This window comes from Taudactylus pleione, unplaced genomic scaffold (genome assembly GCF_031769625.1).
Source record: "Taudactylus pleione unplaced genomic scaffold, aTauple2 ptg000537l, whole genome shotgun sequence".
NCBI classification, from domain to species: domain Eukaryota; kingdom Metazoa; phylum Chordata; class Amphibia; order Anura; family Myobatrachidae; genus Taudactylus; species Taudactylus pleione.
Window position 1 is genome coordinate 6893161 of NW_028284939.1, and position 13392 is coordinate 6906552.

The window sequence follows — 13392 nt, forward strand, 5'->3', positions numbered from 1 at the left end:
AATTACTTAAATGTCTTCCTACAAAGCTAAAACCTACACCCAAGACCATACCTTCAAATTTACTGTCCTTCACACAACAAAGATGGGAAAATGTCAATGTCCATTTAATATGAGTGTGTCACATGTTCCCCAGTGAGTGTAATATATTCTTCCAGTTGTTAATATAACGAAATGAAAAGTATTCTACTGTATTTATTTATTTCATTTACAAATTACATAATTTAAGTCACCAAAATGTATTCGCAAAGTCACACATCTCACAACGTCCGGCCGATATAACCTATAAAGATATGGAAAATAAACGCCACAAATGATGTCATGAAGAATGCCCCACTAACTGAGCGATACAGGCTGCGTTAAAGCCCTAGAGACCGCCTATGTGTGAGGGTTACAGCAAAGAAGAAGCAATTTGCAACAATTTACCTTCAGTTATGTAGTGTATAGTGTGTGACCTGTCCTAAACTGCAGAACAGCTGGTATGTGGAGCAGAATTAAAGGATTGCTCCACTCAAACATTAATATGAAAATATTTGGCTTACATGAAACCATTCGGATAGGAACCACAACTGACTGGAATCAATCCTGACAACTTACATAGGACTTTGCCCAAAAATCAGCACTTGAAGACTCCTGTGAATATGACACTCTTCAGCAACTGTTTCCATGGATACAGAGGTTGCTAAAGTCTTTTCCTCACAGATGTTGGTAAGGAGTGTCCGATTCAGAGTCTTCCACTGCTGATTTCGGGCAGTATTCCTATTTCAAATATCAGGTGTTTTATATTCCTATTTCAAATATCAGGTATTTTATCGGTAAGTTGCGCTACCCAATATATGATTTTTCTTAACTGAAATCTAAAACCAAAATAATAATTTCAGTGTAATTACCCTTCAAAAACACATGCATGTCCCATAGTGGTGTATGTCCTAAATATTTGTTCAGAGGTTCCTCAGGTACCATTCTACTTATTATAGTGCTATAACTGTCGTGCGTTCTAAAGCTTCCCAACCGTCTCCTCCTCTCAACCTACTGGGCCTTCTACTAATGAATCTAATTGGCTGGTGGCAGTAATTTGCCCACCTTCTCCTATAGATAAACAAAATTATAAATTACAGGAACCTGTTTGGGTACTTAAGACTGTTGAGGAACTTCCAAAATGTATCTACAGTATATATTGTATATATAAGATTGCTACAGTGCCCTGTCCTTGTGTTTAGATTGTAAGACCATATCCGTCTATCTTATGGAAAATGAAAAGAAGAAAAATATTATTTTCTAAAACGAAACATGAGAATGCATTTATTTATGTTGGCGTTTAAAATCGACCAGTGCCCGTAACTTCCTGGTACTTGTTAATTCACAGAAAACTATTGATGATTTTTTTTTTTTTGTCAAATTGGGGAGAGTCCGTCTGATTGCAGAAGAGATGGGGCTCAGGGACAATATGAAGATCTAGAAGACTAAGGCTTGAGCTCTTGAAGTTTTCTATGTACATACATGTGCTATAACGAAACACTTATATTGTATCCTCGTCGCTGTATCGGTACTTCAACGGTCCACGTGTCTATGGGGCAAGTCACAGTCCTCTGTCATTCAGGGGCCAGGTGACTGTATGTACAGTCCATGTACTGCATACTGATGCTCTTATCCAGCTCTATGAAGGTTTGAGGGACAGCATTTGAAACTTCCTCAGGCGATTGGCGGCAGTGACGATATAGAAATATTTCTGTAGAGGAAGATTATGGAAATTATGGTCGTTGTACGTGTTTGGCACAGAGTATTATTGCGGCATTGTCTGAGCATAATAAACACTGGGGCGGGATGTACTAAAGGTAAAAATGCAGTTTTCCCTAAATGTACTAAGCTTCGTCCTGGTCCAATAGAAGCCTTTGGGCTTATTATCGGGATCCTCGTTTTGGAGGGATCTGATCGGATCCCTCTCATCACCACCTGCGGTCTTCTGCACATGTGCAGATGGACGCCAGAGGGACTTCTGGGTGTTAAACCCAGAATTCCCTTTAGCCGGGGGATCACAAAGGACAGCTCTTATCAGGAGAGCTGGCCATTGCGATGTTCTTGGTACATACCGCGGTATCTACCCTAAAACAGGATGCGATGGTTAGTACATCCCGCCCTGGGAGATGTATGAAACCTTTGAGAGAGATAAAGTGGAGAGAGTTAAAGTACCAACCAATCAGCGTCTAATTGTCATTAGACAAACTGTGCTAGAAAAATGACAAGAGCTGATTGGTTGGTACTTTATCTCTCCAAGCTTTGATAAATCTCCACAATATCTAAATACATTTACAAAGGCATTGTGGCTAATAATGCAGAGGGAAATGGTGTGCGTTAATAAGGAGATGCATGCTCATCTTCCATACACATAGTTGAGGCAGCCATTTTGCTAACAGGTGAGAGTGCAGCTGACTCTGTCACTAACAACTATCCTCATCAGTCACTTAGGGCCACAAAATGGCTGCCTCCATGAATTGCTTAACACCCAAGTCAGGGATAGGCAACTTGTAGCACTCCAGCTGCTGTGAACCTACACATCCCAGCATGCCCTGTCACAGTTTTGGTGTTAGGGAATGCTAAAAGTGTGGCAGGGCATGCTGGGGTGTGTAGTTTCACAGCAGCTGGAGTGCTACAGGATGCCTAGCCCTCACCTAAATTATGTCACTAATTCCTAGTGAATTGATAGGCTCCATTTATAGAACATTTGGTTCAGCTGCCAACATGGCTGACTCCTCTAGTTCTATGGTATAGTTTCCATAGTCACCTTATCTCTCTTGTGGGAGAAGTACTATTTTTGGGGGCAAGCAGTAGGTTAGTGAGCTCTGATGTGAGAATGAGGAATGTACCTTCCATTTCTTCTGTGCCATGTATTTCTGAAGTAGAATCTGGGACTTGAGGCGAACTTTGTGTTTTTTGGCTTTTAAAGGCATGTTGAGCAACCATTCGTGCTTCAGGCATTGTCCAGCGCTCAGTCTGCCACTGCAAGAAAGAAACATCACTCTCTATCATTCTGTCTCCTGAATGGAGAAAATCCTTGCAATTATCTACTGTATATAAAACTTTGTTTTGTGGTGAAATATTGGCTTTTACTCCTATTATTTTATTTACTAGCAGTTATTTGTATAGAGCACCAGGGGTTAAAGTGGGCCAGAACGGGGCAGAACTGTGTTCTGTCACCTCTATTTGGAGATGGACTCGGAGCAGCCTGGCGGACCGGAGGCAGGCAGGAGCGGGCCTTGAATTAAGTATTGGGTTTTTTCGTGTAAGCGGCACTATAGGGGCATTACTACAAGGGGCACTGCATAAGGGGACCACTCCTGGGGGCACTACCACTAATGTGGGCTCTGCATAAAGGGCACCACTACTGGGGGCACTGAATAAGGGGTACTACCACTACTAGTGGCACTGCATAAGGGTCACCACTATTGAGGGCACTGAATAAGGGGTACTATCACTGTGGGAACTGCATAAGGGGCACCACTACTGTGGGCACTGCATAAGGGGCACTAACACTACTGGGGCCACTGCAGAAGGGGCACCACTACAATGGGCATTGCATTTGCATAAGGGGTACTACTGCTGTGGGCATTTTATGTAAGGGGCACTACTGCTGTGGGCATTGTATAAGGGGCACTACTACTGTGGGCATTGTGTAAAAGGGGCACTGCTGTGTGTCGTACATGAATAAGGGACACTACTATGTGGTGTAATGTGAATCGGGTGAATGAGGATTGTGCTACTGTCTGGTGTCATTTGAATTGGGAATACTATTGTGTGACCCCGCCCCTTGATTTTGAGACCACGCCCCGTTTTCGGCGCTCGTGTTCCTTTTTTTTTCAAAAAGCGCCGAGTGGTGGGGGGAGAGTTCCACCACTTCTCTAGGACCACTTTAAGCACTGTAGTGACACATATTCCGCAGCACTTTACAGGGAATATTTCAGTCAGTCACATCAGTCCATGCCCCAGTGGAGCTTACACTCTATATTCCCTATTAAGAGGGCTGATTGAAAGGTAATGAGACTGCCTCTGTTCCTCTGTCCTATAGGTAAAAGTGGGAACGCTATGCTGGTTATTGTGAAGCTCATACATCGAAGTGTCTGAACCTGCGGTTGGACTGCCGTAGTCTCCGTTTTTTGGTCACAGTGAGTGGAAGATCTTCTTATGTTTCATCATGGCGGATGAGGAAGACGTGTCTGTGAGATTACCTCAGAGATGTGCGATTGAATTTTGTGTTAAACTTGGAAAAAGCTGAAATGAAACTCATGATATGTTACGGCAAGCATACGGTGGAGAAACAATTAGCCGTCCTGCTGTATTTCGGTGGTGGAAGCACTTCAAAGAGGGTAATACGCGAGTGACTGATGAAGCACGTTCTGGGAGACCATCCACCGCGGTTACAGATGACAACATTGCCAAAGCTACGGAGATGTTGCAAAATGACAGTCCAGTGTATGGTAACACGCGAATTCGCCTCCGCCCAAAAAATTCAGTGTAAATTCTTTGGTATGTAAAGTCATGCTTCTGCTGTTCTTTAATGCGCACGGTATGATCCTTACAGCACCGGGTTCCCAGTGGACAGACAGTTAAGGGTGACTACTATGCAAACATCCTGAAAACCCATTTGTGTGGAGCCATGAGGAAGAAAAGACCACATTTACTGAAGAAACAGTGGTTTTTGCTCCAAGACAAGGCCCGACCACATGTTGTTGCATTGGCAGCACTGACTAAAATTAATGGGATAGCACTGGAACACCCTCCATATAACCCGCACTTAGCACCCTGTGATTTCTGGGCAGTCCCAACCCAACATTTGCACAGACAGAAGTTCTCAACTGATGATGGAATGAAAAATGCCACAGCTGCAACACTAACAGTGATGTCACAAAACAGTCTACTGCAAGTCTTTCAATCGCTGAAACGTTGCAAAAAAATGTATTGAATGTAAAGGACGCTACTTTGCAAACGAAAAATGTTCGGATCCTGTGGATTCATCTGAATCTGAATAAACACATCAGTCTCATTACTTTTCAATCAGCCCTCGCACATGCTCATACACATCACATCCACACTAGGGCTAATTTCTATTGAGAGACAATTAACCTACCAGTATATTTTTTGAATCATCTTTTCCTACTTTAGATGGAGAAAGCAAGGTGTTGTGACGGGGGGCCTTAGATTTTGTTGAAGGATGTTTGGAGGGAACCTCAAAAAGTTGACAACCCCTGCTCTAAGCTTTTGAACACAGGACCTGATTCAGACCCGCTCGCTAGATGCGTACGTTCGCACCCAGCGTATGTAAATCCAGCCGACCCACAGCAAGGCAGGCGATCGCCCAGCAAGGCATTAGCACGCCTACTATGTCTTGGCGTGTGATCGCTTTGTGTATGCAGACGCCCACCAGCCTGTCTTAAGACGCCCACTTGCGCACGTCATCTCCAGGAAGTGTATGCAACCATCGGTACATCGGGTACCATCGGATGCGATTGCAGCGCTTGAGGCAGACCATACCCTGCTGCAAGCACTGCGAGCACTTCAGTGCAAAAACCAGCCAGGTGATGTGTACTATGATGCTGCCTCCTAATTATGTACGCCTCTGAAACGGCGTTAAGACGCTCAGGCACGCCTGCGTTCGCACCTCCACTCCCCCGTTTTTAATGGCCAGCCCCTGTCACCACCCACAAACGGCTTCTCCTGTCACTCACTTTGCTGGGCTGTCTATGCGCAGCGAGCGTACGCTTCCCGATCTCTCGCACTGGTTCGCGTCTGAATCAGGTCCACAGTTCTGTCAACATCTGGGATCAATAGTGGGGAACATCATATGCAATCTATCTAGAGTACCATCTATAAATACGTTTTGAAGGACCATATGAAGTAGCGATATCATAACCGTGTCATTAAATGTCTGCAGTAAATTAATTCAAGAGAGGGTGAGAACCCTACGAGGCTGCACCGGGGAGAACATATACAAGAAATGTTGTAGTTGGATGCATTCACATGGTCTCTGTGTTTGTTGGTGAGGGGAGTTTTGTTGTATGTCTAATAGGATTAGTCATTGCCCTTCACTTGGATCCGATGGATGAATCTGTCGGTGGACATTCCTGGAACCTGTCAATGCTACATGCTCACGAAACGATATACAGAATGAATGTTGCATCCCATATTTGCTTAATGTCATTGCAGACAGCTCTTCCAAACTCATCAGTGACATTATTCCCTTTTTCAGTCATAAATAATTTGAACTCATTAACACTACTTTGTTGGGCATGGCAGAGGCACCAGCAAGCTTTATGAATTGATTCTTATTGCTAGATCAATCCTGCACATTGTTCAATAGAATACTGCATTGTATGTACAGAGGGCCTGATTCAGACCCGCTCGCGAGCGCTATGCGCTCACAAGCGGGTCGATGGTGGCCCAGTGCACATGTGCACGACGGAACAGGCTCCGTCGTGCGCATGCACAAGACCCGGATAGCGACGGGCAAGCCGTCGCTCCGGGTCTCGTACCAAAGGAGGCGTGCTGTCGATGTTGAGTGACAGCACGCCCCCTTTGGTGGGCGGGCTGGGGGCGTGGCTGCGCAGACGAAGGCGTTCCCATGGGAACGCCTACCGTCTGGGGCCGGCCCCACTGACATCACAAGTGATGTCAGTGGGAGTGCTTTCGACTCTGTTCGAGCCGAAAGCACTCTGGGGCTTGCGGCAACGAGGCCCTACCACAAAGGTCTCGTTGCAAGCCCGATGGTTGCGATGGTCATGACCATCGCGGCCATCTTCCTGGCCGCTCGCTATAGCTGTGGGTGGTCCCCCACAGCTATGCGAGCGACCAGGAGGCCGCTCTAAAAAACCAGAGGGCCGGCTCTGAATCAGGTCCAGGACACAGTGCTAGATTATTTTAAACAACCTCCTATAAGACTTTCTTTGACCTAGAAAAAAATTACACACACAGTATCGGGCATCAAAATAAATAGACGCACTCGAAAATAATCACGAGGATGATGAACTAAACTCTATGGAGCCGATTCGCAGCTGAACGTAAGTCGGCTGTAATTGTACTTGCATAGCGTGCACGGAACCAAACTTACATGTACGCCCATATGCTGGGCTGTGCGCACCTAAGCAACCGCGCCACCCCTATCCATACGCTTGGTGTCAGCCTGCACTTACGCCAGTCCTGTCACTGCAATCAGACAAGTCTCTGCGCACGCACAACTTGACACAATGGCGAGCACTGTAGACACGCCCTCACTAAAACTTAGCCTATATGGGAACACCCCTTTACCAGACGGCCAAGCTCGATAATCCGCAAGCGGAGATGCGACCGAGTCGCTTATGGTTCTGAATCACCCGTAAAGGCGTGCGCTCCGCTCCGGAGTATGTGCTATAAAAGAAAAACACACAAGATCCATCCCAATTGGTGTAAAAACACCACAAAAAAACATGACCCCCTCAATGTCACAGGCTGAAAAAAAAAATCACACCAATACCCTAACAAATAAACATTATTGTAATTTAACCTGTACACATCAAAAAGCTAATGTGTCTGCTAGCAATGCTAGCCCCCGCCCCCAGCCCCCCCAGACCCAGGAAGGTCAGCTCATTTGGTGCCCTGCAGGAGCAAGGCACACGTGAGACCGCTCAGCTTCTTTTTATTAATTTTATCTACTTTATTTTATCTAGAATGAGTGCATTCTATAGGACGCCCACACTGCTGCTACACCGCAGGGAGCCACGCTGCAGTAGCTGTTACCGCCGGTGTGGGAGACCACCAGGGCACAGGCAATGGGGCGCTGCATTAGAAACAGTTATTGCCCTGGGGGATCTGGTTCAGCTAGGGGGAGGTAGGATCTCCCCATTCAGCCCCTCCCCTGCTCCCTTGGTGCGCTCCCTCAGCGCAGAAGCCATGTCACAGAGATTCTCCCTTCTCTCTCCCCTCCCAACTGAGACACTGAGCGGCCATTTTATCCTGTGCCTGCTTCAGTCAGTCTCAGGAGAGTAGTAAGGGCTCCTGTCTGTCTCCCTGTATACTTATTCCCATTGGGTCAGGTTATACATTTAGCTCCTTCCTACTGACTGGGGTACGGATTGTTGAGTATTAACTGCCCATTAATACAGCATTGAATGTTTCTGTGTGCACGTATTTGTGTTCAGTTTCTTCTGACAGTTTAGTAAATCCCTCGACCTGTAAAGCCCCGCTTATTGTGGGGTGAGGTCACATTCACTGCACTCCCCTTTTTATTGCACACAGTACTTTTCCTAACTGGTGTGTGGGCACTGCCCTGGATTGCTTATCAGGTTCTCCAAGGGCAAAGCACCAAGGGATGGGGGTGCTTCCGTGTTGTGTAACTGCAGGACTTGTACCTCTGTACTTTCTCCTCAGGCTCCGTACCATGATGGGCTCTGTGTCTGGTGTTTCGCAGTAGAGTGTCAGTCAGCCATGACTTCCACCTGGAGCCGGCCTGGACTATCTCTCTTATATTAAGGCTGCAGTTGGCTAAGGACTAGTGTATATCCTCTGCAGTGTCGGTGTGCCCATCACACAGACTGGCAACCCAAGGGCCCGCTTTCCCTACTAGTATCCCTACTAGGGGCAAGCTGGGTACCTTAGGAGCCAGGGATGCAGCCCTTCTCACTTTAAGCACAGGTGTCTGCATCTTTCCAGCTGAGGCTGGACAGGAACCGCCCTTGAGGCATGCCTCACAGCACTGAGGTCATATATGTTTGATTCCCACTATGGCCCTAGCTGGGTGGAGTTTGTATTTTCTCCCTGTGCTCCGGGTGCTCCCACACCAGTCTAGATAGTACTGCATCCCTGTCCGGTAATTGGAAGTTCTGCAGCTTATTGGAACACTATGTCTAATTTCTCAGACCTTCTTTTGCGCAGAGTGTGGACCTTCTGTGGATGGCTCGCCCTAATAGGCACTTCCGGGTTTCTAAGCTCCTTGCCCCTTTCAATCCTCTACCTGCTGCGGACCGGGCATAATGAGCCTCCTCCTCAGGGTATGCTCACATTGCCCGCCTAGTCAAGAATGCTGCCCTTCCTAGTCCAAATACGGCATCCCTTGGGATCCCGTCGGACGGACAATGGAACTATCCTCAAAAACGTCTTATATTCTGCATATGCTATTGTGCATCCAGTCCTGACTTCTGCTTATGTAGCTAAAGCTATTGGAGGTTGGACGGATGCTCTTTAAGAAAGCCTCATCTGCATCAGGTGAGAACATCAGAGGGTGGCCTCATATTGAAGAGACGACAATAGCTACTGGTGTCCCTACTTCAGGTGTCAGCATCCTTGGTAGTGGTTAGGCGAACTCTCTGGCTTAATTTCTGGCGCGCTGACTCAGACTTCCGCTTTCAGGTCATATGGTGTGCTCCTGTTTTGGACAGGATGGTAGCCACAATGATAGCGTCCAGGTCGACCTTTCCCCCTTCTGTGACTTAGGTCACGTACAGTATTTCTAATTTTCGCTCCTTTTCTCGGAGGGAAGGTCCAAGGGCCAACCTTTCTCAGGGCTCCGGGTTACCCAGGTCTACCAGTTATCCTACCTCCAGGCCCACTGACAGCCTTGCGCTTCGCTAGGCAGACCTCCACCTAGAGGGGTCCCAGCATGGGAAGCCAACTTTTGCTGTTTCTATCACCTGTATAACGACCGTGTTGGATACCTGACGGTGAGGTGTTCTCTTCTGGGGCTATGCTGTAGCCTTTCAAGAACAACCTTAGATCCTATTTTTTCCTACTGCTCATGCTCTGCTGGCCTCCTGAGTGGGACTGTTTGGCCAGTCTCTTCGTTGTTCACCTAGAATTCTTCAAGAAAGCTTTTCAGTGCACCAGGCAGTCTCTAGCCATCATTCTGGCTCTGCGGGATCTCCAGGCCTCTTTGATCTTTCGGGAGACCTGTTTCCAGGTTCCTATCCGCATTGTTCACCTGGAATTATTCAACAGTTTTTTTGGTGAACCAGGGAGCCTCTATCCATCATTTCGGTTCTGTGGGATCTCGGGGCCTCCTTGGTTTTCTGGGAGGCCTATTTCCAGGTTCCTATTCGACCCAGTCACCAGAGTTTTACTCTGGCTTGTGATCCGAGAGAATCATATTCATTTTCAGACTTTCCAGAGCCCATAGACTTTTAACGAAAGTCATTGTAAATCATTTATGCTACAGGGGCATCAGGTTTCTACCTTCTCTAAATGACCTTCTGATCCTTGCCGGTCTCGGGATGTTCTCAAGGAACACATCGGTCTCTCATTAGGTTTCTCCAGTCCCACGGAAAGATCATCATTGGGATGATTTCCACCTGGACTCCGTCGCAGGACATGTACAATATGAAGGATTCACAAGGTTTTTAGTCATCGCTGAATGTTAATACATTCTTACATTCAAATTCTGGGCTCGTTTGTCTCCACATTCGTCATGGTGGAGTATGCCCAGTTTCTCTCCCTGCCTCTTCAGATAAAGGATGGTCCCTGGGGAACAGTTCCCACCAATAGCTCACACCTTCCTGGGAGGTTAGTCTCTTCATCTGGTGGTCCAAGCATCCCGCTTACACTGGGGCCCCCCCAGGGTCCTCCTCACAACTGATGTCAACAACCATCCAGGGTCAGTGAACAGCTTCCATGAGCTGAGTGCCGATCAACTTTATAGATCTCTGAACAGTCTTCAGAGCTCTCTGTCTGGCTCGGCTGCTCCTAAAGCTTGGTCTAATCCAGGTTCAATCTGATTACGTGACTGCCATCGCCTACATAAACCAGTGACAGTCACGGCGCATTGAAGAAGGTGAGTCAAGTTCTCAACTGAACAGTGTGTCAACTTCCGGCTCTGACGGTAGTCTTCCTCCCCAGAGTCCAGGTTGGGGAAGAGCGCTTCCTCGGTCACCTGGGCACCTACCCAGGTGAATGGGGGCTTTGTCCACACGCCTTTCGGATCCTAGTTCTTTGCTGGGGGTGGCCAGACATCACCTTGGTGGCATCTGGGCACGAACACAGACTATTGAGGTACTGCTATGAAGCTGCTGTAGCTCAAAGGGCTAAGTCACAGTATATAGTATACCAGGTACCTGGGTTCGAATCCAGGTTGAGATAATTTTTCTTACCCGTACCAGGGTTCCGATAGCCCTTAAGTGGACATCTTACAGGTCCGGCAGGATTTCCTTCTCTTATATGCCTTCCCTCCGATTTCATGGATCCACGGGTCCTCCACAGGGTGCAGTGGAAGAGAGGCATGGCAATCCTGGTTGCCTCCTATGGGCCTTGGTAAGCTTGGTACACAGATCTTCGATCAATGCTCTGCTGTATCTTCCTTGTGGCCAGATCTTCTGTCTCAGGGCCCGTCATTCTATCCAAATCTGGTCCGTTTCGTTACTCTTGACTCAGTCTTGAGCACTTCTGAGTTCTCCAGGTTGGTAATTCGTCCCTCCGCCTCTCTTCTTGGAAGTTGCAGGTTTCTATACTTTCTGTCCTCTTCAGAAGCAGTTTGCTCGGATGCCTGACATACACTCTTTCCTCCTCAGACAGTGTTGTTCCTTGGCTCCTTGGACTTTGTCTTTGGTGCTTCGAGCTCTTCAGTTGTCGCCCTTTGAGCCTTTGGGCTCTACTGACATTAATTGGCTTTCATGGATGACCGCTTTCCTGTTCCCAGCGAGTGTTTCTCTGGGGCGCGTTGTCCTGTCCCTCCCCATGAGGTTGTTTCACTGGGACCGGGCTGTCCTTTGAATTTGCTTAGGTTACCTATCTTCGGTAGTCCCTCGGTTTCTCATCACCAGGACTGTTTGGTTCCTGTGCTCAGGCACCTATTTTTCTACGAAGGAGGCCTCTTTGGATTGTGTCGGCCCTCCGGATCTTTCCTTTTTTTTCTTTTTTTTTTTTAAAGATGCAAAAAAAAAAAAAATCCAAAAAAGGAAAGATCTATTATTAGTGGGTACAATAAGCGGAGTCCACCACTATCGGAGAGGTCACAGTCCAACTACACGTTGTACTTGTAATTGCATCTCTGTGCCTGATTCATTACCAATCGCAACTGCGATTACGCATGCAATCGCCCAATTGTTGCGAACTGTGCATGCATCTCAGTGCACGAACCAGCCACTGCGATCGGACCTATCGCAGAGTGGTTGACATGAATTGCCATTTATGGGTGGTGATAGGGGGGTGGTCGGCGAAACACAGGAGTGCCAGACGCCGTTGCAGGGGCCTGCATAAATTAGCCACTGTGATGCCTTACGCAGACTGAGAACTCGTAGCGTGCAATGAAGTTAGCACTTTCTGAGTAAGGTCAGACCTTGTGCAAGGGTGCGTGAGGCTGCGATGGTGCTCTATTGTACCCATGGTTTTGCAGTCTTGCTAAACATTACGGATGTGTGTAAGGTAAAGTGGGCGTCCTTATGTAGTGCTGCGATGGCATAGCGATCGCAATGGATTAGCATACGAACACAGTGAGACTGCGTGCATAATCGCAGTTGCGATCGGTAGTGAATCAGGCCCTCTGTCTCCTCAGGTTTGTGCTAATTTTGGATATAGCTTTATTTGCTGTGAAGAACATGATAAGACCTTTATGTTTGGGGGTCCACCTTTGTCCTTTCCTCCTCCACCTCCTCTTGTTTTTAAACCTCAGGTGAGAAAACAATAACTGTTCTAGAGTTGTAAGATAATCAGCCATTACTAGACACGTCAGCCAATTCACCTCCACCTAATGAACTTGCCGGGGAGGAATAATAAGGATCTTCAGCAGTAAAATGAGCTTGTCCTGCTGATTAGGATGTGCTGTTCCGCTAATTACATCAGCCGTCTAGTCTAACTCAATTTCCAAGTACAAAATTCTGCTCAGCTGTCATCCTCTCTGACATCGGGAGACTTTAAAACCCTCCAGACGATGCTCATCTTTCTCTTTACCGTGTAACATTAAACTAAAGCTTCGGTATTTTAGTTTTCATTAGCTCTCCTGATTGAGCAGTGTGTTATTGCAATCCGTGTAACTGCTCTTCAATGCACAAGAACAGTAAAATCCAAGCTTGAGACAGGAAAATGTTATTAGCTTTTAAATGGAGTGAAATCCGATAGGAATTCCCTCGCAATCCTGCGCGTTACATATGTATTTCACAAGAGCAGAAATTATATCAGTGAGATGCTTAGGGGTTCTCTTTAATTTTTAAAAGGAGTTGGAATCTGGCAGACCCTTCAACATGGCCCCTTCCTCTAGGTACAAATTGCTCTGCTCCTAGACTTCCCACTAATGATTGCAGCCACCTGTGTTGACAACTGTCAGTATCAATGAATTAGTTCAGCACAGGTGACTGCATCTTAAATGAAGAGGGAAGACCAGGAGCAGAACATTTTGTGCCTGGTGGAACGGGTCTTGTTGGAGGGTCTGGTCTAGCTGTGTCTTATCAA

General features: G+C 46.9%; 1 protein-coding gene across 2 annotated transcripts in view; it reads right to left on the bottom strand.

Annotated features, from left to right (window-relative positions):
- Positions 1-227: 227 nt before the first annotated feature.
- Positions 228-13392, bottom strand: part of MYLK3 (myosin light chain kinase 3) — a 103855-nt gene continuing 90690 nt past the window's right edge. For both annotated transcript variants that reach the window (XM_088451124.1, XM_088451123.1), the window contains exons 12-13: positions 2862-2994; positions 228-1726 (exon numbers count right to left, since the gene is read on the bottom strand). In XM_088451124.1, coding sequence (XP_088307250.1) covers positions 1655-1726; positions 2862-2994 — 205 coding nt within the window. In that variant the 3' untranslated portion in view covers positions 228-1654. The remainder of the gene's footprint in view (positions 1727-2861; positions 2995-13392) is intronic.